This window comes from Diaporthe batatas, assembly GCF_019321695.1.
Source record: "Diaporthe batatas strain CRI 302-4 chromosome Unknown Contig00011, whole genome shotgun sequence".
Taxonomy (NCBI): domain Eukaryota; kingdom Fungi; phylum Ascomycota; class Sordariomycetes; order Diaporthales; family Diaporthaceae; genus Diaporthe; species Diaporthe batatas.
This window is the reverse complement of record NW_025408558.1, coordinates 1186502-1214104: the sequence shown is the minus strand read 5'-3', so window position 1 is coordinate 1214104 and position 27603 is coordinate 1186502. Positions and strand designations below refer to the sequence as shown.

Sequence of the window (27603 nt, the reverse complement as noted above, 5' to 3'; positions counted from 1 at the left end):
AGATGTAATGTGCAAGCTACTCCTGGTAAACATTAGGTACCATGGCTACGACTACGACCTTTGCCGCTAGGCTACAGTATCCACCTCCTCCCAATGGAGCTCCCAAACCATCCTATACTTCTACAGCAGAACCTCTCACGGAATGGCATTATATGAGAAGACCTATTGTGGAATAGTCGTCCATAACATGCACTCTTTTAGGGTACACTCCTACGCAACTCCCCAAGACTCTCCCTGGACACTCCCCTTCGGGAGCTTTTCATACAGGGGCCTATAGAAGGTGATCACAGAGTTGGTAATTTAAACCATAGGGGCTGCGCTATCGCGTATTGTCATTCTTGAAGGTGCGATGGTGGCACGGTAGTAGCACATCTAAAGATATCTCAATCTTGTCCTAAGCCAAGTCTAGTGGTGGCCATTCATCCCGTTAGACTGATGCCCATTGCTGTGTCCATTGGTGCTCCCGTGGCCGTTAGTACTCCCATGGCCATTAGTGCTCCCATTCACGCCGTCCACGACATCAAAAAGCACCTTCTTGGAGGCAGGGAACACCTCCCAGCTCCCGCCATCGTCGGACAGGAACACGGGAAACTGCCCGTTGAACAGCTTGGACTTGATCTCGCCCGCTGGGCCCGGTGTGCGGCGAACGTTGGGGCACGACCGCGCGAAGACCTTGAGCATGGCCGCGGCCGCGGTTATCGATATGGCCCGGCCCAGGCACTCGTGCGGGCCCCACCCGTGTTGGATGTAGCTCTCTTCCGGCCGGTCGAGACGGATCTCTGTGGGCTCGGGGAACTTGGCCGGGTCGCTGCCAGCGGCGATGAAGTCGGCAAATATCCCTGCGCCTTGGGGTAGGGTCGTGGTGCTGCCGCCGTCATTCAGTTGTGTGTTGCTGGCTGCTGCGACCCGGATGACGCCTGAAGCGGCTGGATAGAGGCGAAAGCTGTGTGCGGTTTGGTGGTGTCAGCATATATAGCTATCTTCTTACTTTCGGATATCAAACGGCCGGGGTGGTGATGATGGTCAGTGAAAAGACTTACCCCTCTAAGGCATATTTTCTTAGCTTGTCAAAAGCCTCTGGGGAATCCGACTGGGCGAGGGTTACGATTGCAGGCCAGTGGTTTTTGTACTTGTCGGACATATATATGTCGATGAGTTGTGCCCACTAGATGAGAAAGCATGGCAACGAGTCAGCTATCCGCTCAGGGGAAGGGCGAAAGAAATTCCCAGGACTGTCGTGACTTACCCCTGCGGGCTGCGTTGAAGCTGCCGCGGCTTGTGTAGAGATAAGCTCCCAGACAACATCTTCGATCGACTTTCCGTCTGTCAACAATCTGCTCACCATGTCTTTGCCGAACCCGGGGATGTCTGGGACCTCTTTGCCTTGGCCAAGAAGGCCCATAAGCCTCTCGATCAGGCCGGGGTTATGCTTGGTGCTCTCGACCACGTTGCGCATGATATTGCCAAGCATCGTCGCATCCCTCGACCCTTGTACTCGATTCTTGTACGACTTTGCCGTGTCCACATCGAGGAAGATGTACTGAAAAAGGCTGGTTTGGGCGCGGAAGATCTCCGGGGCAGTGAGGCCTGGCGCGTGGCTGTTGGGGTCTTCCTTCAGAGGGAGGGCCAAGAAGCGAGCTGTGAATAACGCGTGGGCGAGATTCCCAATGCTATCCGGCAGGTATCAGCATCAGAACTGCGCGGGATTTGAAGGTCTGCTTGTGCGATTCTAGCTCACTCTTTCACAACATCAATTTGATAGGCATAGGTGCCCAGCTTGCGTCTGTTCTTTTGGATGAGGTCCGTTGTAACAGTCTCGTAGAACTTCCTCACTTCCTCGAGGGTATTCTGAGGCTTGTACAGCGCTGAATTGATCTCCTCGCGCTGCTTGGCATTGGCTGGCATGTCACCCGAGAGCGGAAGCGGAACGTCGTGGCCAATGAGCTGATTCATGTGCTCACCCCCTGTTTTAACATGTTAGATGACTCGCTGTAGCAATCATGGCTCTTCCCCGCCTTCTGATAGATCACCCGATACTCACATGGAACTTTAAAGCTCTGCTGGTCGTTGAGGATGTTGACGACGCTCTTGTAGCTCTTGACTGTGACAGGGGGCGGAGCAAATTGGGGACGCTCGTAACTCAATTGAATGTCGTGGGGCAGCCCATTCTTGAGGAATATCTCACGCGTCCGATCAGGCGTGCTGAACGGATACAGGGCGTATACACTGTTGCTTCGATACCAGCCTGGGAACGCCCTCATCAGTAGCTTGTACATGAGACCACCTCCGGCGACATCGTAGTCAGATGCAACCTCTTTGAACCTGAACGCGTCTGGTTAGCCATCTTGGTACCACTTTTCGACACAGTCAGCGAACTTACCCATAGCTGGTCAAGCTTTGTGGTCCATATTCGAGCGCGTAGAATCTATCTCCGCGCACTAGGGTTGTAGCATCAGATAGGATGGCTTCCGATATAGTGTACCCGGGACAAAGACCAGAGCCCGGGGAGAAGGACGGCTTTGCCTCCTCAGCCATCAGACCCGGGTATAGCTCGATATTGTCCGGGTGTCCGTACAATGCTTCCACTGTATAAAAAGTTAATATTCTGCGGTTCACCTCGGGGGATCGTCGAGCTATTTTGAAACTTACAAGTCTCAGCGATTCCGGGCTGAGAATTAATCTCCTTAAAAGAGGTGAAGGGCTTCAGCTTGAAGAACTGGCGGAACTCATTGAGAGACGCGAGACCCCATTGGCGACCCTGGTTGATGCCAAGCATCTCGATAGCCTTGAGTGCGACAGGAGTATTGCGAGCACCAAAGGCGCCAGATACTGCGTCAGTGGCGGCCGAAAGAATATTGACCAGATCAGCATCCCTGAACGCCCCGTCGACCCTCTTCAGATTACCAAAAGTCCATGTCTCGGGCGTCTTTTCCGGCGCATGCTCGTCTAGCCACGCCTTCAAATATTGTCCAAGCTCCCTCGGGCTGATAGTGGCTGGATAAGGTCAGTTTCGGGCCCCCATCAGAAGAGTCAAAGATCGGAATGGGATAAACCTACTAGGATCCAGTCCCGGGAGGACTTCATCAGCGATGAACCTGTTCAGCCACTCCTCGTCCTCGTTGCTGATGGCTGCATCTGTTGGAAATTGTTAGTGAACGAATTCCACGAAGGTAGATATGTTAGGGTATCTTTGGGATATGCTTGGAAGAAGCAGCTAAGCCTGAGAATAGTCAAGATGTGCTCAGGTCATGCGAGCAATGGTTACAAGAGCTTGCATTGACTTTCATTCATGATGTATGGAGCTTTTGGAAGGGCAGTGATCATCTTACGCCATCTGTATACGAAGTTAAACTCCGCTGACACTTGGTTGCCAAGACCTTTCGGAGTGCCTTCTGGGTCGAAGACATTTGTGAACGTCTCACGTGGATCGAGCCTCCAGTCAGAGGCCACAGGGTTGTCATTGAGGTTGAGAATTGTGCGGAGATAATCCCCAAGTATGATGTTAACATAGAGGCCACAGGTGATACTAACGCAGAACCATGTGATTAGTCGAGTGCGGTCAGTTCTCGTCTTGAAGATGTTGACTCACAGTCTCCCAGTCTGGAATAGGTCGTTGTCACGCTTGGCCAGTGCCGCTTTATACTCTGGAGTGTCAGGTTTTCCTCGAGGCATGCTGAACCGATCGTTCTCATTGATCGTGGCGAGCTCTCCGACAATGTAGTTGTGGAACCTGTTGAATGCAACCAACAAGGCACACGCTCCAGGGGGCTGGCCAATCAGCCGCTGTTCCGCGAATGTATCCTTCTTCAACATGCCGTCCTTTTTCGTTCTAACCGAATGTTGTTGCTCCTCATCGTGACCATAGAGTGGACCGAGGTCAAGATAGCTTGAACAATCAAGATTGGCAGTCCCGGGCGAGGTCTTGAAGATATCATGGATAATGATCGTTGCAAAGTGGAAGAGCGACGACGAGACTTTAGTGGGACTCTCTCTAGCACGTCCCTCTCGACTCAAAAGCGCTAAATCATGTCAGAATAAGAGATTTGACACACAAAATGGATGAAAATAGCGGTAATCATACAATCGAATATGAGTCCGGGGTCTGGCAGTTTGATGTTCCGCGTATGGGTGGGAATGACGCTGCGTGCATAAGGTGATCCCTTAGCACCAAGCTGTGGGTACATGATGTTCTGCTGTATGTCAATGACGGGTGCCTCATGAGATCCAATAGATGCGCCTACGTTGTTTCTCCCATCCGCAGTCCGGTACTTGAACTCATCTCCCAAGAAGGACATTGGAGGGTGTTGAAGGGCACCCCAGAGGCTTTTGATGAAGGCTCCGCTCAGGTCATTGCGAAGCCGGGAATCATTCGGCAGTGATGCCGCGAGGCGGATGATCTCCTCATACTATACTTCAAGGTCAGTGACATCAGTACTCGCCGGTGTCTTGAAAATGGCACACACAAGGAATTTACGGTCATCAATGACCCCATTGGCGAGGACAGTCTGGCCGAAATTGCGGGCGAGGTTGATATTGTCACCAACGCGTCCTGCCTGGCTATGTAAATCCTCAGCCGCTCTGAGGGCAAGCCCAATGAGGTTAGATGTCTCGTTTCGAGGTTTTGATGTGTCAATGGAAGCCATCCTGTCCTCTGTTTCACACGTGGCAGATCAAGACGGCACAACCTTCAGGGACGCGAAACGAACCAGACGGCCGGGAACAGCATATTATTATACTTGGTGACGTTCTTCTGCAGCAATCCTTGTCACATGCTGGCCAAGCTGGTCTGCAGGCTGCATGGCCCACATGCCAATGTAGCATACAAGGCATACGAGAAGCGCCACTGAAAGACGGGGCTGAATCCATCAGGCCGTATTATGGACAAAGGTCCAGGATGTTCCGAATCCCTATACGCAGTTTGGAAGATGCTCTTGAGTAATCCCTGGACCCTCATTGGAAGAGTTCCGTCTATACTTGCCAGCTGTGGAGTGAAGGTTGCTCATCAGACAAAGACATGTCATGCCCTATTGGGAAGCTTGTCCAGATCAAGCCAAGCGACTCTGGCTGTGGGGCCGGGCCGGCTGACGCCCTCAGGCCTGGGCATTCTTAACTTTCTCTTTCAATAGGATCAGCTTGGCCTACCACCTGAGCGAAAGGACGCGCCTGGAACGGCCCGTGGCTTCGCTTGATCCGTGCAAGGGCTGTGATGTTGTGCAGGTACAAAAATCCTTCCAGCACTCTAGGTTTCACCGAGCCTAAAACGCGAAAGATGAATCCCAAAGAGGAAAGGCGTATTATGATTGAGAGTCTCGGGACTAATCGACCAGGTTGCAATGCAACCCAACCCTGCTGAAGAACCTCCAGTCATCGGACTCCCAAAATCTCGCCACTGACACGAATTAAGTAGTGGTACTTCCAAGAGATGGTGGGCACTGAGACAAACACCCAGCAGGATTTCAGGCTAGGCAGCAGCGTCATCGCCCCCCAGCAGAGTATTTTTAAAACACATTCACGAGATAAATGATAGAAAGATCGTCCCACATGGTGCGTGCAAGGCTTTCCAAGACTTCATACCCGATATGGCAGTAAATTGGCGGACAAACCCGTCACATGGAAGAGAGCGTATGCACGTGGGCACAATCTTACACTTTCACAACTTGATGGGCTAGTTGCCGTTATCAGCAAGGAGATACGGGCAGGAAAGCAGCTGGGTGTGGACTATGTGCCATTGATAAAGTGGACAACTTAGCATTACTGTTGACGTGACCAAAAGTACCTGGATATAAGATCATCTCGCACTTGAAAACCGACGGTGTGGCTCCTTCATCCGTGAACCATTCCTCCTGGACAAGCTGGGATCCGCCCGCAAAGCTGAAAGCCTGCATGCATGTGCGTGGAGCTCAGCGGAAGCAAACAGCCACTGAAGTGGACATGTCCGTACCAGACCCACTGATGAGCCCTACGCTTCTGCAGCCTTCAGGTTGCAATGTTCTAATTTTGATGGCTTTAGAGCCCTGGCCCCCTGCTGTATCCTAGCACCAGCAGACCGCCCCCGACCATCCGATGCAACCTTGTTTGTGTCTTGCGATAACAGCCTGGCGCCTGGAGTGTGATGATTTGGAATGCTACACTTTCTCAGAATTCGTGTCTGGATAGCCATGTATCCACATCAATCCGCCGCAAAATCTTTCCCACCTCGTCGATGGCAAAAAAGCGCGTCAGTGTAAATGATGTGGCTTGTGTGCCTTCTTTCTAAGGGAGACCTCACCATATCGGCTTTCGATCAATGATGGGTTAAAAGAACTCAGTGTCCCACATATTCTCCTTCACTGGAACCTGGAACGCCATGGACTCGCCCGCGGTTGATCTTTACACCGGTCTAGGGTAGTATCAGGGACGTCCCCAAACGGGCACTACAAATTCAAAAACCAAGAGACCCTTGGACCAACAATACTTGCCCTGGGAGTAGTGCTATTTACCGTCTCCGTCATATTGGTACTTGGGCGCATCCATATTAATCGGAAGAGGCTGGCCGTTGCGGGTTGTATGCCACTAGCGAGCTCGTTCCTGTTTGGACAACGGAACTTGTCAGCTGGCGTTTCACAGATTTTACCGTCGCTGCCTATGCCCTTGAAATCGGCTTCACGGGTATCCAAATCTCCTGCAAGAAACCCATCCGAATGGTGTACAGTATTTGTCATATTCAGAATGCTAAATCCATACAGTGACGTGGATTTTATCGCCATCAGTGGAATATACCAGTTTTCTGGTTTACGCCATCGATCCTTGTTGTGCTACTTACCGGGCACTGCATAGTCTCTGCCCAGATGACTTGCTTGGTCTTGGTCCATAGTGCTACCATCCTCCCCCGCCAAGTGTTCACCAGGATACATACCGAGGTCGCCCGGTTGAAAGAGGGGCGCGAGCTCTTCTTCACATTGTCCGCAGTACATCTCAACTTCAATCTGGTGGTGACAAGATTCTGGAGGAGAGTGGTTTGGGGGGCAAATGTGCTTCTGTGAATCGCCCTGCAAAGAGACTTGCTCCTGGCATAACGTGTCTCCGCCCGACGAGCCAAAATAAGTACTGGTCGATCTGGTGATTGTAGGCAGCTCCGAAAGGTCATCGACCTGAGGCCAACTAGAAGATGGTGTCATCGCGCAAGTGTTCTCCGTGGTATTGTTTGAAAAGCCTCCAGTGTTCGGGGTGTCGATCATCTCCGGCACAGAACATGTGCTAGAACCCCAAAACCCAGGTGGAACGCCATGCAGTTGTTTCCAGTCGCTCAACGGGTTGGCCTCGAGGGGTTGGACGCTGGAGGATTGCCGAGAGAACGTGACTCCGTGGCTTGTGGAGGCCCGCTTCCTTACTTCTTCCAGAAACCTCCGGTCCTTTTGTCTCCTCTCATCGCTGTAAACGTGCTTGAAAGTCTTTCGAATCTTTCTGAAGACCTTGACAATGTACAGGTATCCGTCCTCATGCGTGAGATGGGAGATCCTTTGGAAGAACAGTGTGATGCTCTGCTCTTGGTAGCACTTCTCCTGTACCTCCTCCAGCTCAACAGGTTCTTCATAATCTTGAGAAGATGTGGAGTCAGCACGTTTCAAAGGGATACTCTATGTGTTGTGCCATTGTGAGAAAGGACTGGGGTATCTACTTACGAGGACCTGGAACAGAATGATCTGCAGGAAACAGGAGCTTCCATACTGCATCCCATGTATCGACTTTTTGGCCCTTGCCCCTTGTCATCAAGGCACAGAGCTTCTGCCGAGTAATACCATCCTCTGGATCTTGGAACTCATCACGGCCGCTACGTATCTCACAAACAGGTGTCTGGCGGAGATGTCTTGTGATGTCGTCCTCCGTTGGGAAATAGCGTCGGCATCTCGCACATTGATCGCCTTGGGCATCTGATTGGTGAAATACCTTGATATGACGCCTGAAACTAGCGGTAAGCAGGAGACAAGAAGCATTATATATGAAGATACTTGACGTTGATGGCCACTTACTTAAGCCGAGCCATGCTTGCAAACGTGTTGAAAGCACATTGCTGGTGCTCTCGAATATTGAATCTGGTGGGATGTCGGATTCTGTATGGACATGGAAACTCAGGGCAATCATCTGTCCTGGCTCTTTTCCTGTCTCCCGCCCAATTGTCAGGGTTTTCGGAGTCGTCAGGGCCATCTCCGTTGGGGTTGTCATCGACCCTGTCGTTCTTTTTCCGACGACGTCTATGGCCACCGTCTTGCTTTCTCTTTCCGTTGGCGTTCAAGAGACCTGAGGTGTCTTGACCACCAAGGCTGGAGCCAAGATCTTCGCCATCATCGCAGGAGGAGGAGAGTGATACAGGAAACTTCTGAGTGATACAGAGGCCGTCGTGGTGGCTCCGAATATTTTCCAAGTAAGCATGTGTGAACTTGATGATGGACATACAGTCGTCCGCCATCGGCGTGACCCATTGAGACTTTATGACTAGGTTGGCCAAATTTTCCACAAGCTGTTCGTACTGAAAGTCGTTGTCTTCTTCCTCGGGCGTATTGTATTCATCTCCCGCTGAGACAAAATGAGACTCGGGAGGTGAGGCCTGCGTAGTGGGAGTCTCTGCCATCACATCTGATGAAGAGAGATGTTTAGTCTCTTGATCGCAGTATTGCTTTGGAGCCTCCTTCTCAGCTCTCAAGGACCCCCAAGCAACAGATTCAGCCAATAAGGCTATGCCAGAGTCGTGGGACTGCTGAGAGTGAACTTGGCTCGGGGATCCAGGACTCCGTTCGGTCGGACTATCCGAAGCCCAAGCTTGGACTCGCGGTGCTTCGAAGGATATATTCTGAACACGTTCGAGGAATTCCTGTGTCTTGGCTTGTCGGCTTGAGGAAGGTGTGTGCCCGTGTAGGTCTCGACACCTCTGCAGGGTTGAAGCGATGAAACCCACAGATCCAGATAATGCTCGTTGCGAGAGCTCCCTGGGCGAAAGTTTCGGGCTGCTCAAAGCGATCTGCTGGAAGACTTCACTCAGATAATCAACGCTTTCCAGCCCATAGCACCGTGTCTCAACTTCATCGAGCTCCACGGGTGGGTCAAAGCCTACAAAGAAAATGAAGTTAGTGGACGCGGACTCGAACCCCAAACTCTCCGTGTTCACGATCGCTCATAGTTTAAGTGCTGTTATGCCCGTTTCCAAGGTTGGGAGGATTTCTCACCTTTGAATGGAATATCTAGGCTCAAGTCTGGGAAGAGAATCATCCACACGTCATTCCATGTCTGGACCTTCTTGTCATAGAGGTTCTGTAAGTCTGAGTGACCGATTCCATCCTCTGGGTTCGGATCCCCTGCGTCCCGCGCGCACACTGTTGGCCGATTTACATGGTCAAACAGATCTTCGGTGCTTTCGAACCAGGCCCCGCATCGACGACACTCTTCGCCCGATTTCAAATGGAATGCCTTGATATGACGCCTGTTCTTGGGTCAGCGTGGTCTCTGGAGGGGATCGTCGAGAACCGTGTGATTGCGCACCTAAGATGAGTCATGCTCGGGAAGTCCGACAAAGCGCAAGAGGCATGCGAGCGAACATTGAACCTCATTGGATTTCGCTTTCTGTAGGGACAACTCATTGCAGCTTCCCTGGCACTGTTTCTTCTTGACCTTTGACGTTCATCAAATCCCATAGGAGGACCCGAGTCGGCATCGTCATTGTCATCTGGATCAGAATCGTCGTGTTCATAACGCGATTCACGCTTACTTTCATGTCCGAAACTACCATATAAGCTTAACTTCGCGGGCGTCGATGAAGTAGAGCCATATTCGCTTGAGCCGAATGTCTGATAGATCACAGGTGTCATATTCAAGGTGTCTGAGTCTTCGAGGTCGTGGGTGACACGCTCCACGAATATGCGTGCATAATGGGAAATCGGTGCACGGAGCTTTCGAAGACAATTCTCAGTAAGTCGATTTGAGACCACATTGCAAATGTCCTCAACCAATAATTCGCAAAGGTCGTCTCGAAGGCCTCGGCCTTCAAGTTGTTCGCCGTCCTCATCCGTGAATCTAGAGAACTCATGTACAGAACTTCTAGAGGAGAAGGTAGTGGACTCTCTGCTAAATGATCAGATACTTTGACTCCTAACTTGGTGGTGACTGTAATTCCTTACTTGCTACCGTACTCGCTCGTAGGATGAGATGAGCCATCTTCTGAGCTAATGGGTGAAGCGAAGTAGAAAACGGGTGATCTTAGAAGACATTAGCGCATTTTGTACGGTTTAAGAGTAACCCCGAGGGCTTTTCACATACCCGCTGGTCTTCTGGCCTCGGTTTCGCAAAGTACACGAGGTAGTATTTATAGGGCGAGATGGACTAGATACAGGACGTGGAATCAAATCCAAAGATTTGCATTGAGGCGGCCCAGCAATGTGGGCAGATGAACATGGACTAGGAGGACAGGAATCGGTCGTGGTGCGGGTGGAGAAGAGAGAGTCGGTCATGAGAGATCTGATGGATGAAGTCGAGGCAAATGCGTCAAGTCCGATCAATCTCTCGTCTGTGCCATGACTCTGTATGGCCAAATTTGCTTTGTATAATGAGGTTAACCGCGGGTGCAGCCTGACTTCATCCTCTGCAAGAGTTGCCGTGGAAGCCATGGAGTTTTCCCCTTCCGCATGCGAACAGTGTACATTCAAAGAAGGGGGTGGGGGGGTTTTAAGACGCATCTGTGCCAAAGACTCTTCAAGGCTAATGGTACTGAAGACCATTGCTTCTTCGCGGGCCCCATTGCTTGAAGTTGGGTCTCGTAACGCCATCCTAGTAGCGTCAGAGGAGGACAAATTCGAACGGCCACTGCGAGAAGCACAATGAAGAAAGAGGGTGGACCCAGGAACTCAACCGTTGTATTTCAGGTTGAATATTTCACACAATTTGCAATCTAATATACCCGGTTACAGCGAACGCACGCACAGACAGAGTGCCCCTCAACAAAATCCTTTTCAGTTTTTTTTCTTCCTTTTCCAGAGCCTTGTGGATTTTGTGTATTCTCATCTCCTGCATGCCACCCTCCATTGACCCCTCCCGACAGCCCCAATTTCGCCGCACCCGTTTCATGGCATTGAAAGTGCTGATTTCATTGGCACAGGATTCTCAGTTGGCTGCAGCGAGCTCCTATTATGGCATTCGATCATCAGCTGGGCAGGGTTTACAAGCAGAGTTTTCGTCGAGAAGGGGCCTTTGTGGCATTTCATACATATCTGTATGAAACGGGGCGGACTGAGGCATCACAGTTCATGCCCCCTAACTTGGCAGTAAAAGTGGATCGGAAGCAGCGTTGAAGTCGCCAGCATCAATTCATTCAATCTTGTACGAAGCTCGGGCAAGCATTCTGTCCACAGCACCCTGGGGCAGCCTGTGGTCATCATCGGCATGAGTACGTCGCCCAAAACCGATACCAGATTTGTTCGGTGCGCTGGGAGACCCTATGTTCCCCCACCGATCTCCCAACCAGTCACGTGAGGTATATGAGCGTACCTGTAGGTGGCTATCCCTCGCTTCACTTACTGTTAGCGCAGCCATTACAAGCCCAAAGATCGTACTCTCGGGGACCGGTACCGAGGGAGAGCCTTGAAATCAAGGTTCTCCCCATAGCTTCCAAGGTTGTTGAAGGCCGCGAGCTTGCAATGAAGCTGGTGTTGAAGTGTATGTGGGATTCCAAGCTTTACCAACAAATGTGGGCATTGTGCTCCATACACGACTTCGTATATATCGACAAAAGAAAGGATGAAACCCTTTTGGGGTGCTTGATCGACCCGTGTAGATGATTTGGTCCATGCAAGATCATTATGTCCTCTGCTAAACGCTCACGTGCTTCTCCCCAGATCTCATCGTAGACCGAGCGCCGCTGGCCCAGGGTTCGACCCTGGACATGCATCTCACAGCCGAACCTGCAGGTGCTGAAGAACTTAGAGGCAGACCTCAGTCACGTGGAACCATGCTGCATCGATTGAATTCTAGCTCGTGCTAGATGTCAGCAGCGAGCCGTCTCCTCACTAATGACATTCCGAGTGGCTTGGCCGCTTACGCAGCACATCGCCGCGCATACCAGCACCACATAGATCGGCTAGCTCGTTAGGCGCAAGGCAGGCGTCCGTGAATACGGGGGGCGCTGGGGGCGTCACGAACATACGTCAGGGCGACCCGCAAAATGCGGCAATCAGCTCTCGTCAGACACGAGGAGCTTACTCTGCCACTCCGTACTGTGTGCTGGTGGTGTTAGCCCATCGACCCGAGCAGGCCGGCTCCCCCTCTCGGGCAATATTTCCCCGTATTTGCCGCCGCAGCGCAAGTACTCCGTGCTTCAAGGGACCGCTTAATCAACCAGTCAATCAATCAATCAAAGCGCACACTCCATCCCGTGCCGCAAATCCCGGGGCTGGGGGAAAGGAGGGTGTCACATCGAACCTTGCGGCATTTCGGGCGTCCTGGCATTTCTGGCATCGCAGCAATACCACCTTGGGTAGGTGGCATTCATTTGCAGACAAGGGGCCCAATTGAGCCGCCTTTGCTCCGTGGCTGGTCGGCTGGTCGGTTGGGGACCTTGGCCCGGGGCGCCCCTTTCTGGTCTAGCGGACCGGCGGACCATCCCTTTCTTTGCCCAGCCCGTCCAGACTCCCGTCCACCTTCCGCAAAGGACCCTGAATAGGAAGCGCGATGGCACGGGGAGGTGGCAAAGATGAGAGACGTCCCTTGGGCGTGTGTGCTGTGGTCATTTTAACGGCTGATTACTCTCGAAACATTTTTAAACTTCCGTTAGGAAATTTGGCCGTTTCAAAAGCCCACCCAACCAACACCGTGCGACAGGGTCCGCTTGCCAGTCTGTGAGCTGTGAAGGTGAGACCGATTCCAACGCCCGGTCTTCGCGTCCTTGAATGCCGGTGGCGGCAACGCGCGCTACTGTTCTATACCTCAAAACGTGCTGATGGGGGTTTATTTTTGCTGAAGCATCGTGCGGCAATGCGCCCGTCCATCCTGCGCGGCTGTTTGGATTAGAGTTTCTGCAGGTGGAGCCCAAGCTTCGCGAACCCAAAACGTTGCAATGAGTCGAGATCTCTGGGAAAAACCTAAAGGCGTAACCGGAAAGATGGGATGGGAATGTTTAACGTTCGCACGAGGTCATGCTTCAGGCAGTGAGCCTAGACTGATCTGCCGCCAGCTGTGGCAGGTTTTCTGGTTTTCTGGTTTTCCGGTTGCTTGAGCACACACGCTTGGAGGGCGAGACTGTGGTAGGCGCAGGCACGACACGCAGGCACGTCGAGAGTCTTGTCTCTGCGCCTTGAGTCGTCCTCGTCGTCGAGACATGTTTCAAATCTCTTCCAAACAAAAGGGGTGCGCAGCTGTCAAGGGAGGCAAGAAGGGATGGTCCCAGAAGGGGCTGGAGGGCACGGTAGTGTCTTCAGCACGGACGTTGAGTTCGGCGGGAGCTTGTGGCGGCCTCAGGGCTCAGGCACCGACATTGCGGTAAGGGACCCGCCCCCTTTTCCCTGGTTCCCGAAGCCACAGCGACGGCCAAGCGAGGCGGGCTGGCGAGCTGGCGTACGGAGCACGGAGTACTGTGCAATAAGCGAGCTGCGCAGAACGCCAGCGAAACCTTCTCGAAGGTCAAAAGTCCCCGTGGCGAAGGTCCCATCCGAACCCCCCATGCCCCCATCCGCCCCCATAGGATGGGCTCGCTTCCGGAGCTGGCACGAGTCCCACCGCTGTTGCTGTCGTACATTATCGCTCAGTGCCGAGCTGTGGTGCCAGCGTCAACTGGTGTGGTGCCTGGCTAGCTATACGGTAGCCCAGAGCCCCCGGGCTGGGATGGGTATGTAGGTGGAGCTTGCGTGGGGCCATGCCTACGCGGTCGAAGGGCGGGCGGGGGACGGGCTGCAGTTCCGGAGCAGGACCCAGTACAGGCCATGACAGCGCACCACCGCCCGTTCGCCTGGGGCAGTCAGGCAGTGGGCTGGGCTGCTGGGCGGGGACGACTCGTCCGAGCCCGTCGACGGTGAGTCGGGGGCAGTTGACCGCTGACTCGGCCCAGCCGACTGTGCAGGTCCTGGGGGTCGTGGCGCCGGGCCCGTGAATGTGGATGTGGATTAGCTTCGCTGGCGAGCAGAAGGGCGGTGTTTGGATGTCCTGATGTGGTGTTGAACCTTGCTGGCGTGGCCTGGCCGGGCTGGACGGGGGGGCATCGTCGCATGCACGGCACTGCACAGTGGCAGAGTGGGTGGTGTGTCTGGCCAGGGAGACGGCGCCTACATAGTGTCGATGTGATGTGTATCAGCTAGATAGACCTGTCTAACAGCAGTAAGTGATGAGAGGGCATGATGGACGGGCAAGCAACTCAGGGCATGGCGGAGCTTCAATATAGCCCGGAGCTTCGAGGGACGGCAGCGTCGGCGTCGGCGGGACGGACGGAGTACAGCACAGCGCCGGCCAACCCGATATCAAACTTCCCGGGCAATAATGAGATGGGGGTGGATGCAAGGGGGTCCAGGAGGGGACCTGGGGGCTTTCTTTGGGACCGCCAATCTCAAAGGGTCCTTTCCGCAATTCCGTATTGGATGTCGTGCTTCGTAGGGCCTGGATGCGCAAGAGACAGTCCTGGCTAGCTCGCTGCTCCGGCTCAGCATTCCGACTTGCCGTTTTGGGGGGACGGTCCCAAACGGGTAGGGCTCCGTTCCAAGGCTGCCGTCGAAATTGGAAACGGCCGGGTGCTATGGGTGTGACGGCGACTGTGTTAACACGACCACTACCTACCTGCCTAGGTGCCTAGATACTAAGCAGTTAGCCATGCTTGCCTGCTAAATACGGAGCGGATGAATAAGAATACCTAGGTAGTCAGATCTTGGGTGAGATCGATCATAGTGACAGGCTATGGCCAACCTGAGGTAGCTCGGCCCCCAAGGTACTGTGGTAGGTCCCCAGAGATTAAGCTTGGGGCCCGCCAGAGCTGGTTGACTCGTTGTTTTAGCCATTTCCTGACCAAGTTGCCAAGCCGCCTGTCAGTCCGTCAGCCCACCAGGCGTCTGTGCCTTCGTGCCTTCGTGCCAGCGTTGCTCGGGTCGGTGTCCAGTCTGTGTTGCTCTGCTCTCGTTTCGCGTCCGTGTGTGATGTGCCACACTCTATTGGCCACCACGCACCAGATAGACGCAGTATGATTCATTCATCTCGCCGCCGTCGTGCCTCTAGCAATGGCATCTCTACTGCCCAGGTGCTTAGCTACCCACTTGGGTAAGTACCTACCTTGGTAGTTACTTAGTGCCTCACTCTGCTTGTATTAAAATGGCCTCTGGGCTGCCAGAGCTGCTCGAGTCTCCCTTCTCCGTTGATAAACTGGGCCTGACATGCCCATGCCCAGCCAGCTGCATCGTCCTTCCTTGCTCCGTGGTCCATAAATTGCTACTTCCCCTGCATTGGGAGGGGGGGCCAAACCCACGCCTTGCCTCTTTGATCCACTCTCCCGATCCATCTTCCGCCCCTCAGAGCCCCATCCACCAACCATACGCCAGTGTCGCACCTCCCTGCACATCAGCCGAGTCTCACCCGGGGAAGGGTTACGGGCCCACAATTCCTGAGGATGTATGCCTCAGGCCGCCCATGTCCCCAGCCCGCGCCGGGCCAAGTACCAGGTCTCCCTTGGTCAGGGGGGGCTTTGACTGCGGCCCAGCTTGGGATAAAAAAGGCCACGTTGCCCCATCCCGTCGACTGGTAAGCACACCTCACCACAGTCACGCTCGCCTCAGTAATCCCACAAGGCAACAGCCATAACGCCAGTCATTCTTTGCTTCCTAGCCTGTTTCCCTCCATTACATATTTATCATTTTATCTGTCTGCCTAGCATTTGTTGCAATCTGTCATTTTGAGCATCGCCAGCAGAAGAAGCCACATCTTCAACAGCCAGCCTTGCATCAGTCATACAAACCAACCAACCAACCAACCAAATCCCCACAATTATGCTGAGGCCTTAGTTGATCTCCAGCATATCTCCCCCGTCCTATCTGTGTAATTGTCCACACCCGACTTCCACTCACCAACCATACTGCCGACTGTCTGGAGCATCGAACCCGCATCTCCACTATCAACACCACCATCGACAGACGCAGAACGTCGGACAATTCCAGTACCGCGAACCACCTGCAGGATACCAGCCAAACACCCACGGCTACTACCAGCACCTGCCAGCCCAGAACCTCCAGTTTGGGCCGCTTCCGTACTATCAACCACACACACAGATCTCCAGACACATCAACATGGAGGCCACACCAACACCGTCGCCCCTCGTCAAGAACGAGCCCGTGACCGAGTCTTACCAGAGCCTCTTTGCGGGCGAGTCAACACCAGCGACCATGGACCCATCAGCACTCTTCTCGACCCCAGAGCCTGCGGACGATTCCTTCTCGCCAAGAGACATGGAGACTCCAGCACCAGAAGACGACTCCGCAGACTCATCCGACAAGAAGCCCACAAAAAAGAGGAAGTCGTGGGGTCAAGTGCTGCCAGAGCCAAAGACTAACCTGCCTCCAAGGTACGCACAACCCCTCTTGCTTGGGTGACTCAGCTGGCAAACAACAAGTACTAACAACTTGCAGGAAGCGGGCCAAGACTGATGACGAGAAGGAGCAGCGCCGCGTAGAGCGTGTGCTCCGGAACCGCCGGGCAGCCCAGTCCTCCCGGGAGCGAAAGCGACAGGAGACTGAGGCCCTGGCCCAAAAGAACAAAGACCTCGAGGCTACCGTACTAGAGCTTCAGAGGACCAACCTCATGTTGCAGCAGGAGCTGAAGAAGGTCAGGCCAGACCTGGGCGTCGCTGCTGCTTCACCAAGCAGCAACTCCATGACCCTGTCTCAGCCCCTCTTCCCCTCCCACGAGATGAACGGCCTCATCCAGCCCTCCCAGGCCAGTATGGACCTGATCGAGGACCTGGTAAACAAGTCCAACCAGACACCAAAGACCGTCAACCCGGCCTCCATCTCGCCCGCCCTCACCCCCGTCCCCGAGGAGCTCGAATTCGAGCCCGCCAAGGAAGAGCTCAACACAGCTGCTCCGCGCGCTGCCGAGGCCTCCCAGACTGCCATCTCCACCCCGGTGACACAATATCCAGCAGCGGTATTGTGTAATGACCTGCAGTGTCAACGGTTGGTGGAGATGTCTCCCTCTGGTCAGGCCTCGACGCAGTCGCTGCACCCAGCGCTGTTCATGCTCCAGCAACTCCTGCTGGTGGCGTACAGCTCTTCGACAACGCTGCTCTCACTATGGGAGACGCGTCCGCTGGCGATGATCTCGATGTCTATGAGAGCCTCCTCGCCTCTTCCCCCCACGCAAGCGATCTTGACCTCGATCATTTCTCTGGTGACCAACTCCATTTCGATACCGCCTTTGACGTCAACCAACACTTTGACGTCGACCAGTGGCTCGAGTCCTACGACAACGGAGACGGCGCACTCGACAACCAGCAGCAGCTCTCGCTCCAAGACCCTGCGGCTCCGAACCCTTCGCAAGATTCTAACCTGCAACCGACAGCTGGCGCGTCCACTTCAGGATGCGACGCTCGAGGCATTGCGGTTGAGTCTCACTAGGGCACGCGGTTCCCAAGGGTCCAACGAGCACGAGTCTGCCAGCGGGCTGTCGCCTCTGCTGCCGTCGCCGGAGCGTCTCATCGCTCTCATGTGGGCGATTCGGACCACGGTCAGGAGTATTGAGATCAAGGACCAGGTCAAGCAGATGAGGGAAAGACAACTACAACGGAAGGGAGGACTCGCGGCCGCGGGACCCCGGAACACCAACGCGTCGACCCCTAGAACTACTATTGTGATTTCTAAGTCTGACAAGTTAGCCGGGAGTAAAAGGAAATGGGTTGGTGGAGGTGGTTCTTCCATCACGGATGGCGTTCAGGGCAGGAGGTTTCGTGACCGGGCGGCCTAGGCTTACGCCGGACGCTTCGGTGCTTTGACAATGATTATTGAAGTAGAAATTCTTCAAATAGGAATGAAAGACATCCTACACACCACACATTTGTGCGATGTTACTTGCTGCCTGCCAACATAGTGACTGCTCCCTAGTCCGTAGAACTTGCCATTCCCATCTAACCTTCTGACGAGGTAGGCCATGGACGTACTCCCAGGCCAATGTACGTCTTGACCTTGGGAAGTTGGCCTGGATCCGAGGTCTCCTCGCCAGCCCTCAACAGTCCGCGTAAAATCGCCGCCACATCCACGGCCCCGGGGAGCACATCAGCTTATGGCCCCAGCATCCATCCATCCCCTCTCGGCCGGGCTGCCGGGTCTCACATAATCCCTTACTCGTTTGTGTACTACTTACTGTACTAGCTTGGCCGGCCCGACCTGGTGGGGCCACAATGTTGCTCCATCCGCCTAGGCACCCAGCCATCCATCCCCATCCATCATCACTCCACCTTCCTCGCTGTCCGACAGTGTTCGTCAGGACCTCATGGGAAGCGGCCGAGCCCCCTCGACTGTGCTGTGATCCTTTGGGTTGGGGAGGGGGGGCAGGGTTTGGCGTGAGTAATCTGGAGGATAGATATCAGTGCTAGGTGGGACCAGTGGGCAGGTAGTCCGAGGCTGACGCGATGGGGCCTGGCCTGGTGGCCGTTGCTTAATAAGTACCCTGCGACGGTCGGTGTCTTTGTGCGGGATGGGACTACTGTAGCAAGCAGTCGCACGGGGGAGCCAGCGTGTCGGTGGATGAGGACCATCTAGGTAGCCGAGTAACTGGCCGGATCGGGTGTATTTACCTACCTACCTGACATTGCTTGTTCTTATCAACTCATGCTCAGTCAGGCCTCGTGGCATTGGTAGTTCTTGAGATGATACCCAGCCAAAGTGTACGTATGCGGACGCTTGCCAGTGGTCTTTGCTCATATGACGGGCTGGATGGATGGGCTAGGTAGATGTGGGCGCATCATACTAGTTTCGCACAGGACAAGATAGGGAGAGAGTAGCAAGCGTGCTTGCCGTGCGTGGTATAACGTTCCATTCCCCTTCATGCGGCGCTGTGACCACATCTATCGAATCGTCCCTACTTACTTGTACACACGACAAAGGAGATGGATGAACAAGGGTTGATGTGTATGCATGCCCTCCCCGTTCTCGACCTGCTGCCTGCCTGTGGTGCTGCTCGATTCCCTGGGTATAAATCATCCATGCCGCCGATCTGTATGTAACCTGCATCTTGCAACCCCCGCGAGTTAAGCATGTCGCCGGCCGACATGGATCAACTCCAAGTATCCAGTGTCGTTGTATGGCGAGCGAGGGAGTAGAGTATGCCCTTATGTGGCCATACTCAGACCGGGTACCTCCCCCCCCCCCCCCGTCCGTTCCTCTCAAGCAGTGACGCATCTGGCGTCGGCGTCCATACTTTTTGCTTTCACCCACGGAGACAAAACCATAGAAGCCCAGATGTATATATCCTCCAGTGTCTTCCACGGACTCCCTCACGCCAGCTCCATCCAACCTCCCTCCTTGCCGCAACCGCAGCCCATAGGTATCATCAGCAATGTAACCTGCCCATCACGAATCACTAGTGCTGAAGTAGTAATTCTCCCAAAGATACTCGTAATCCTCCAGTATCGTCCCCACAAACCCAGGCACCCGCCTCCGCACCCCGCCGACAACCCCCTTGACGACATTCTCATACGCCGCGCCGCGCATGAGCCACCACCACATCGCGCGGCCCCGGCGCGCCCACTCCTCCCGCTCGAGCGCCGTGCCGCCGGGGGCCGCACCAATAGGGCCTCCTCCCGAGCCGCCGCCGCCGTCGCGCGCCCGCGCCGCCAGCTTCCGCGCCGCGACCTGCACGCTCAGCCCGACCAGCCAGGGGGCCCAGCTCGTGCGCCTGCGCGAGGGGTCCGTCCGCGCGAGCGCGAGCGCGTACGCCAGCGGCGCGAGGATGTGCAGCACCTCGGCCGCGTGCGCGGAGCCCGCCAGGCCGTGCAGCAGCTTCGTCGCGGGCTTGATGTCGTCGGCCGTCAGGACGCGCGAGAGGAGGTAGCTCGAGATGTCGCCCCTCGCCGGCAGGGAGGGGAGGACGAGGCCCGTCCGGGGCATGGCCCACTCCTTCTGGGGGTTGGGCGGCGGGGTCGGGGCCGGGGTCGTGGTGTGGCCGTTTGGTTTGTGGAGCGCCCCGTTGCCGTTCATCTTGCCGTTTCCGTTGGGGTGTGGGGTGGTGATGGTGGTTCCGTTGCCGTTTGTGCCGTCGTGCGTGACGAGGGCGGCGGCGGCGTCGCCGTTCTCCCCGGCGTGCTGGCCGTGCTCGGACGAGGCGTCCTCGCCCATGAGCTCCGCCAGCGCCTTCCCGTCGTCCGCCGCCGCGTCCTCCTCCTCGTCTCCCTCGCCGGGCTCGGGCACCTTCTCCCTCTCCGGCAGCACGGGCGTCACCAGCGGCCTGCTCCGCGTGATCCTGAGCAGGAGCAGCCTGCAGAGGGCCTTGGCGGCCTCGATGATGACCACGACGCGCCACCGCACCGCCTCGCCCCTGCGCTTGGCCCACATCTCCAGCAGCAGCTCCGTGTACTGGACCATCTGCAGGACGATGGCGACGCGCCGGTACAGGGCCGACTTGGCAGTCCAGAAGCGGGTGTAGCGGGCGTGGAGGGACTTGCTCAGGGCGGTGGGGAACCTGGCCGGGGAGGAGGAGGAGGAGGGCGAGAGGCTCGAGCGGAAGAGGAGGAGGTCATGGTAGAGCGAGAGGAGCTGGACGGACGAGTGGATGGATTCGGTTGCGAGCTCGGCGTCACGGAAGCGGCCTGTGGGAGCAGGTTTTTGATGTGAGCACACGAGACTCAAAAGGGAGAGGAGATATGTGTATATGTACCTGGTATGATATACGTCAAGGAGCGCAGGGCAGACTCGAGCTGTGCGACCTGGCTTGCGTTCTTGGTGACAAAGTCATCGTACATGGCCAGCCACTTGGGCGGCAGCGCGAGGGTGTTGCGCAGGTTGGCCAGGGGAGGCGACCATCTGGTCTTGGTGTGTGCATCTGCCGGTGTCGACATGACGGGCAGACGACCGGATCAAGTCATGAAGAATGGAAATGGCAAGGGGTTCGAGGTATCATCAGAGGGGGTTTGGTGAGGAGGGCGTTGCCAGTCGCTCGGGGCATCGATCAATCGCCCTCGAGGTGATGCCGTCGGTTGTAGTGCGAGATGGCGTCGGCTGGGGCTGGCAGTTGACGTCGTCCCTCGCCTGGCTTGGTGGTCGTGCCTCGGCTCCACGGTTGGTGGGACTTTACCACTGCCGTTAACATGCCTCAGCCCAGCTCGGGTGCAGATGTGTTAGAGCCACTCACATGCCGATGCCAGCCTCCCAAGCATGGTCGCTCAGCTCACAGTATCACCATGTCTTCCATCCATGTCTTCCATATCGCTGTATATCTCGATGTTATACTGCAATTTTTGGAAAGCCACGGCAGATGTGTATTGAAGCGTTTGTTGTTCCCAGCTCAAGCGCAAAATCATGGAATGCGTCTTGCCCCAAACCGCAAGGGATGCCGACATCAACCGGACCATGACGGAGCAACGAAGTGACAAGTCGTTTAGAAATGTTGTTCACGAAAATTATGAACAGAGACAGAGCCACTATAGCATTTATGAGGTCTCTCGGCAACAGGTGCTGAGTTGGGACTGTATCTACGACCTAGCACAGGCGTCGGCAGGGCTCAGCAACTGTAGAAGGGACACACCGCATAGAAAGCAGAAGAAAAACGCCGAGGAGGTGTTGATAAGGACTTATCATTGGCTCGGTGGGAAGTCCCGTGTTGCGTCAGTCTGGATGGACTCAAGGCTCAGAAGTTTCCTCCGTGGGGACCACTGACGCCGACGACCCCAATCATCACTGTATGATCAGGGCGGACAGACACTCGGCCATGACACACCTCACACCCAAAGTGCTGTGACTGTCGTGTTCAAGTGCCGAGAGACTACGAGGCCGTGGTGTAGCCTCAATCATGCCGTGTAAGGCAGGGTACTACCTCAGATGTCGGTCGTTCCTCGCACCACTTCACACCTGTACCAGCCATTGTCCTTGTGATACTGTCAGGGGCCTTCTCAAATTATCCCACAAGCCGATAGACGCGGACGCATGACATCAATTGCAACGTTCAATCGCCTTCGCATTGTGAGGAGAGTGGCCATAGCTAGGTGCCTCCCCCAGGAATGGCGACGAAGGGAAACCCTGGTCTCTCGCAACTGGAAGGGCACCCAGGTTGGCCAAGAAGGCTCAGGATGGAAACGGTACACGAAATTAAATGTGCTTTTATTATCGTAGAACATGCGCAGCATGCTCTGTCCAGGCCGGGTAGCATCAGACACGCAAGTAAGTGCCTGTGCTCCCATAATCAGTGCCGTAGAATAAAACGCCCTCGTCGACCAACCTCCCGTTGCAAAATAAAAGAACGGTTTCGTGATGTCGTAAAAAAAGATCGCTTTGGGTATTGTTGATATCATGCCTCCCCGTGGCCAGTGCCACCTCCCACTTCCCCAACAGTAACTGGACAGGTAAATACATTCCAACTCTTTAAACGCAATTAGCCCTTTCCGGGGGACTTTGTCGAATATCCATACTCGTACTCGTCTCTTCGATTATAGTAAATGTCGCAACAGCTTCAAGAATGTTCATGTCTGGGCCGCTGCCCGTTCGATCTGCAGACTGCCGGCACCTGTGACCGGCTACTCGCTGCACCTGTGCCGTCCGATTGCGAAGCAATTCACCCATCACAAACGAGTACAACAGACAAAAGGGTCTCTTTGCGGGACCGCACTGTAGTAACGGCGCTCATACGGCCGTTCGAGGCTTGAAGTCATCATCCACATCCAACTGCTCATCCGAGATCAGCGGCTCCTCAGGCCCGTCAAAAACCAGTGGCTTGGGCTTGAACTCGTCGCTCACCTCGAGCTGATCATCATTCATCAGGGGCTCCCGGCCGGTGGCTGACGCGTCGCTGACGGTCGGGGCCTTGCTGGAGATGGTCTGGTCGTCCCGCACGACGTCCTCGCCCGGAACCCGTGCAGCCTCAGTGACGGGCGCCGGCTGGGCAGCACCGAGCTCCTTGCTTGGCATCGTCTCGAACGGGGTCTCGAAGGGCGTCTCGAAGGGCGTCTCGAAGGCCGTTGCGACTTCCTGGACGGGCGTGGCGTCGTCATCCTCGAAATCCTCCCCAGTTTCCTCCACTATTGGTTCAGAGGAGACGTCTGCTCCGGCGCCCGCCTCGTGGCCCTGACCCGACTCGGCCTTGGGAGTGACTGGAGAGTCCTGGGGGGGCACATCCACGCTGGTGGGTGGCTGAATGGCACTGGCGGCCGCGAGCGATCCCCAGCCGGGCCCGCCTTTCTCCACGAAGGAGTTGATGATGGGTGACTCGAGGATGACGGCGCCAGAGTCGCGGGTGTTGCTGTGGGTGGGGAATTGGTCAATCAGGGCGCCCCGCTCAGACGAGGTGGGTGAGTCCTCATCGTCGTGGCGCTGGATGGGGTACTGCTCCGACAGGACCGAGCTCCGGCGCAGCTCGTCGTCGGCTGCTTCAGTCTCACCCCGGACGTCGTCAGCCGCCGGCGTCTGTGCAGCAGCAGCATGCGTCGGCTCATCTGCACCCGCACTCGGCGTAGCCCCGCTTTCCTCGGCAATGGCAGGTGCAGGTGCGTGCTCGTCCCGGGCGGCAGGCGAGTCGGGACGCACGGGCACGAGGAAATCAGCGGGCCGGCCGTACAGGCTGTTGGTGACGGGGAGCCTGATCTCTGTGGTCTCGAGGAAGCCCTTCTCGTCGAGGTGCACATCGTCCTTGGCGAGGTCCGGGTTCAGTCGCGGGTTCATAGACCACGGGCGTGGGTGACGACGCAGAGGGCGGACGCCGCCCCGGAAGAAGGGACTCATGGCTGTGCTGTGCTGAGGTGGCTAGTGGAGGGAGAGAGAGAGAAGTTGCAGTTGCAACGTGGGGGAGGAGCTTAAGCTTCTGGTCGGGCCGGCTGTGTCCGCTGTGGTGGGATTGACTGATGGCTGATGGCTGATGGCTGATGGAGGGTCTGTGTATCTCCCGAGAGTCTCTCTAGACGAGCGGCACGGGTGCTCTGACGTTGGTGTCACCAATTGCTTTGATGGATTGAATGAACGACTGCGAGCGAGGTGTCAGCGAGGTTGTGGTGTGTGATGACGATGATGGACGATGGCTGGGTCTGAGAACCGGGATCGAAGATGAGCCTCACGCAGCAGATCAGCTAAGTACCAACCCGGCCTAGGTATTTGGATTTATTGTTACTATTGGCGAGGGAGCTGCAATCCTGCTTTGGGGGGGAGCAACAGGCTGACATGATGCAGTTGCGGGGGCCCTGGCTGTGGCACCTTCCGGTTCTCAGTTACCCGTTCGGGCAGTAGGGGCCACATGGGCTGGGCGAGAGAACCGCTCTAGTGCAGGTCGAGCAAGGTTGGTGGGTCAGATGTACCATGTACAAGCACCTGCCCTAGTATTGTGGTTGGGGGTCTTGGTACCCCGTTCCCCAAACACCCCTCCCCCAACCCCTCGGCAGGTAGAGGCGACCAGCTGACGGGAGACCAAGGAAGCAAAGGAAGGCAATGAATGGGCTGGGGCTGGGAGGGAACCCGAATTGCAACCTCGGAAGGGCACAGACAGGAAGCGGCTAGTCCATCCCAGGTGCCGACTGGTCAAGCTTCTTCATTCACTATCACATAGGTGCTACCTTGTTCGCTTCTCAAACTGCACATCTAGACTTCAACGTTGCCCCTACTGTTTGGAATCAGTTTCCATTTTCAGCTATGGCTTGAATGCACATACGTGTGCTCGAATGGGGCCCTTCTGTTCGCTCTTGAGCGTGGCCTTGCAGACTGGAGCTGCTTCCATGGTCGATCCACAGACGGGTGGTCAATTATTGTGACCGTCGTCAACACCCACTTCCGCTGTATTTTACATTAGAAAACAAAAACGCCATTCCCTCCACATGCACCATCCCTAGCCAGGAGAAAGGGTATCCTTCGACGGTTGAGACAAAGCACAAATCATGAAACTCCCTCCGAAATGCAATTCCTTCCTGCCTGGTCGTCCAGGCCAGGCCTTATTGAAAGCGACTGCAATGCCTTCAAATCAAACCGGATCACGTGGGCTAGTCGGCCATAATACCACACGGTCCGGGAGCACCCGCATCGCTAGAGTCATCCGACTCGGTGCTGAAGTAGACCGTGGCGTCGTGGCCTGCCGGACAAGTCGAGTCCTTGCCGTCACCCGTATCCCAGCCGACGATGAGGGCGCAGCGGGTTCCGGCGAAGCCCGAGCTCGCGTAATATGCCCAGGAGTTGCAGCCGTCTTTGTTTCTGAAGCAGCACGCGCAGCAATCTTTTGCGTTGCTCGCGGAGCCGCAGTAGGCCGTCTTCCAGCCGCCGTTGCTGGGGCCGCCCTGGACTCCCATGAACGAGACGGAGGTGAGGAAACCGGAAGCATCAGCGCACTGGCTGGGGGTGGGGACCTGGTTAGAGATGTACTGTTAGTGCCCAATCACGTTGAACGGCAGTTGGGGAGGAATTCTTGCATGCAAAAGAGGCACCACCTGGCTGGGTTGCCACGATGATGCCCCGGCAAGCGGGACAGGGTAGGGAATACAGAGTGGGAAGAGGCCATCGAGGACGATGACGACTTCGATGGAGATGAGGACACGGAAACTGGACTAGTAACCGTAGAACGCACCGAAGATCCCATCGTAGAACCAGACGTGGTGGAAAAGGTCTCAGTGCTCATAGTAGCAGAGGTCGAGGTGGGCGTAGGCGAGGTGCTGGAGAATATCGTGGTCAGTAACGAGACAAGACAAATCACGACAACAGAAATGAGGCATGATGAGGCAGGCGACTCGGCCGTTCGTATGAGATGAATCAATGACTCACCTGGGGGTAGCTCCGACCGCGTGGCTCTTCGCATTGCCAACCACGACGCCGACGATGGTGCCAGTAAGGCCCAGGACCAGGAGGACGAGCGTGATGATGAAAGCGGTCCTGTACTTGCGCCACACACTGGGCTTCTCTCCCACGTAGACAACGGCAGCGGAACGATGGTCGCTCAGGTCGTCCGGTTCCACAACAGCGCGAGTGGAACAGCCAGACACGTCGAACTCGATCTCCGACAGCCTGGGGAACGTCTCGAGCTCCGTTCCCTCCTCCTCAGGAGTCACCGCAAGCTCCGGCAGGGGGTTGGCAATGGCCTCTGCGTATTGAGAGTGCCTAATGTTTCCTCCCTTTGGGGTAGAAACAAGGGTGGTGTTTCCCTCAGCCGGGCTCGAACCTCCCTCCTGGTGCTGGTGCGAGCCGAGCGTGCTGTTGGCTTGGTCTGCCATTCTCTTCAATGGTGACAGCTGTGGTCAGGATGGCTGCAAACGAAGGGGATGAGAAAGATCTTTCTGGTTGCCTGAGGTGTGTTAGGCAAACGCAGGCTGCAACTTGTCACTGTTGCGGTGAAAGAGGGAGAGTGAATGTGTGGTGGATGAAACAAGCGAGGAACTGGTGGGACAGTGAAGATGTGTTACCCGTCGCTGTTTGCACAGTCAAGGGAGGCCAGTAGATGTGTGAGACGTACTTTGAAGCCTCAACCACTTGAGCTTTGGCCAACAGGTCATGTGTCCAGCTCGGATCTTGCTTGTGGGTTGTTCACTGGAGAAAAGTGTTGATGGTGCCTGTAGCAATCTAGGCTGTTTGTGTTGAAAACAATGAGCGGGTTTTTGGGTGCCGGATGTGGTACAAGTGAATAAGAAAACCGGGTTCGAATTCATTACCAATGTGCAAAAGTGAACAGGCCTTTAGGCCATGAGTTTGCTGCTGTATTTGCCGAGTTGCGGCTTCTTTCGCCCCTTTTCTGCATCCAAATGTAGCTTCTGCCGGGAGCTACCGACTTCTTCGCGCTGGAATAACTTGATACCTGATAATGGCTTAGTCTCACGAGTAAACACCTCTCATGAAGACATGGTGTGCTTTTCTGGTATGCCCTCAACTCAAAGTAAGCCAAATGAAAAGATGGTACGGGTCCATTTTTGGAGTTGGCCGCAGCTGCCTCAGATATCAACACCCAGGGATAGCTTAAGGGCTGTGCCATTGACGGCAGGGGATCAGCCATGAATCAAGGCTCGGATGGAGCTAGATGGTGCTGCTCCAAAGGCCAAAGAATTTGTTGGTGCTGCCGTCTCTTGCCAGCACTGTTTGGTACCAAATGTATGTTGGATCCCAATTTCACCCCTCAGATGTGGCACATCAGTGGCGATCGTTGACAGCTTCAGCTTACCTAGCCTGAGGTAGTAACCTATGCCGCAGTCATCATCTGATGAATTTCGGGTGTATAAGCCCTAGGCTTGTAATCTCAGCCAATTTCCAGGTTCAAGGAAGGGAAATCATGGAGTTTTCGAATTCATAACTTGATACCACAGCCCTGGACAAGAAATCTTTGCCAGACAGAGCGCGTCGTTCGGAACAGATTCACTCAGAGAGGATGGCCTTGCACTCATCACAACTGCCTTGGTACCTAGGTACCTAGGTAGGTACAACCTCATGCCCAGGCCGCTGTTGAGATTCGTCCCTGACAGGT

The 27603-nt window shown here is 55.2% G+C and overlaps 6 protein-coding genes across 6 annotated transcripts; 1 reads left to right on the top strand and 5 right to left on the bottom strand.

The window, feature by feature from the left end:
• Positions 1 to 11: 11 nt before the first annotated feature.
• On the bottom strand, positions 12 to 5118 carry KVR01_009326 (uncharacterized protein). The gene is made up of 13 exons (XM_044789256.1): positions 4464 to 5118; positions 4242 to 4406; positions 4082 to 4190; positions 3590 to 4019; positions 3330 to 3526; positions 3058 to 3135; positions 2650 to 2994; positions 2381 to 2585; positions 2042 to 2322; positions 1739 to 1964; positions 1247 to 1670; positions 1041 to 1165; positions 12 to 943 (listed from the first exon to the last, which is right to left on the bottom strand). Exons 1-13 carry the CDS (start codon positions 4641 to 4643, stop codon positions 406 to 408), a joined length of 3303 nt encoding a protein of 1100 aa, XP_044641828.1. The 5' UTR covers positions 4644 to 5118; the 3' UTR covers positions 12 to 405.
• A 2022-nt stretch (positions 5119 to 7140) lies between these two features.
• On the bottom strand, positions 7141 to 11049 carry KVR01_009369 (uncharacterized protein; the record flags this gene model as incomplete). The annotated part of the gene is made up of 9 exons (XM_044781519.1): positions 7141 to 7236; positions 7371 to 7576; positions 7662 to 7945; positions 8010 to 9084; positions 9201 to 9454; positions 9514 to 10068; positions 10149 to 10193; positions 10288 to 10830; positions 10925 to 11049. The coding sequence occupies 9 exons, from the start codon at positions 11047 to 11049 to the stop codon at positions 7141 to 7143; spliced, it is 3183 nt and encodes a 1060-aa protein (XP_044641871.1).
• A 4321-nt stretch (positions 11050 to 15370) lies between these two features.
• KVR01_009240 (transcription factor HAC1) lies at positions 15371 to 18030 on the top strand. The gene is made up of 2 exons (XM_044786357.1): positions 15371 to 16549; positions 16614 to 18030. The coding sequence occupies exons 1-2, from the start codon at positions 16275 to 16277 to the stop codon at positions 17944 to 17946; spliced, it is 1608 nt and encodes a 535-aa protein (XP_044641742.1). The 5' UTR covers positions 15371 to 16274; the 3' UTR covers positions 17947 to 18030.
• A 967-nt stretch (positions 18031 to 18997) lies between these two features.
• KVR01_009467 (uncharacterized protein) lies at positions 18998 to 21569 on the bottom strand. The gene is made up of 2 exons (XM_044787781.1): positions 20854 to 21569; positions 18998 to 20785 (listed from the first exon to the last, which is right to left on the bottom strand). The coding sequence occupies exons 1-2, from the start codon at positions 21032 to 21034 to the stop codon at positions 19551 to 19553; spliced, it is 1416 nt and encodes a 471-aa protein (XP_044641969.1). The 5' UTR covers positions 21035 to 21569; the 3' UTR covers positions 18998 to 19550.
• Positions 21570 to 22275: 706 nt separating this feature from the next.
• KVR01_009351 (uncharacterized protein) lies at positions 22276 to 24264 on the bottom strand. The gene is made up of 2 exons (XM_044782374.1): positions 22926 to 24264; positions 22276 to 22853 (listed from the first exon to the last, which is right to left on the bottom strand). The coding sequence occupies exons 1-2, from the start codon at positions 23904 to 23906 to the stop codon at positions 22812 to 22814; spliced, it is 1023 nt and encodes a 340-aa protein (XP_044641853.1). The 5' UTR covers positions 23907 to 24264; the 3' UTR covers positions 22276 to 22811.
• Positions 24265 to 25147: 883 nt separating this feature from the next.
• On the bottom strand, positions 25148 to 26365 carry KVR01_009194 (uncharacterized protein; the record flags this gene model as incomplete). The annotated part of the gene is made up of 3 exons (XM_044786599.1): positions 25148 to 25507; positions 25541 to 25705; positions 25961 to 26365. The coding sequence occupies 3 exons, from the start codon at positions 26363 to 26365 to the stop codon at positions 25148 to 25150; spliced, it is 930 nt and encodes a 309-aa protein (XP_044641696.1).
• Positions 26366 to 27603: the final 1238 nt, after the last annotated feature.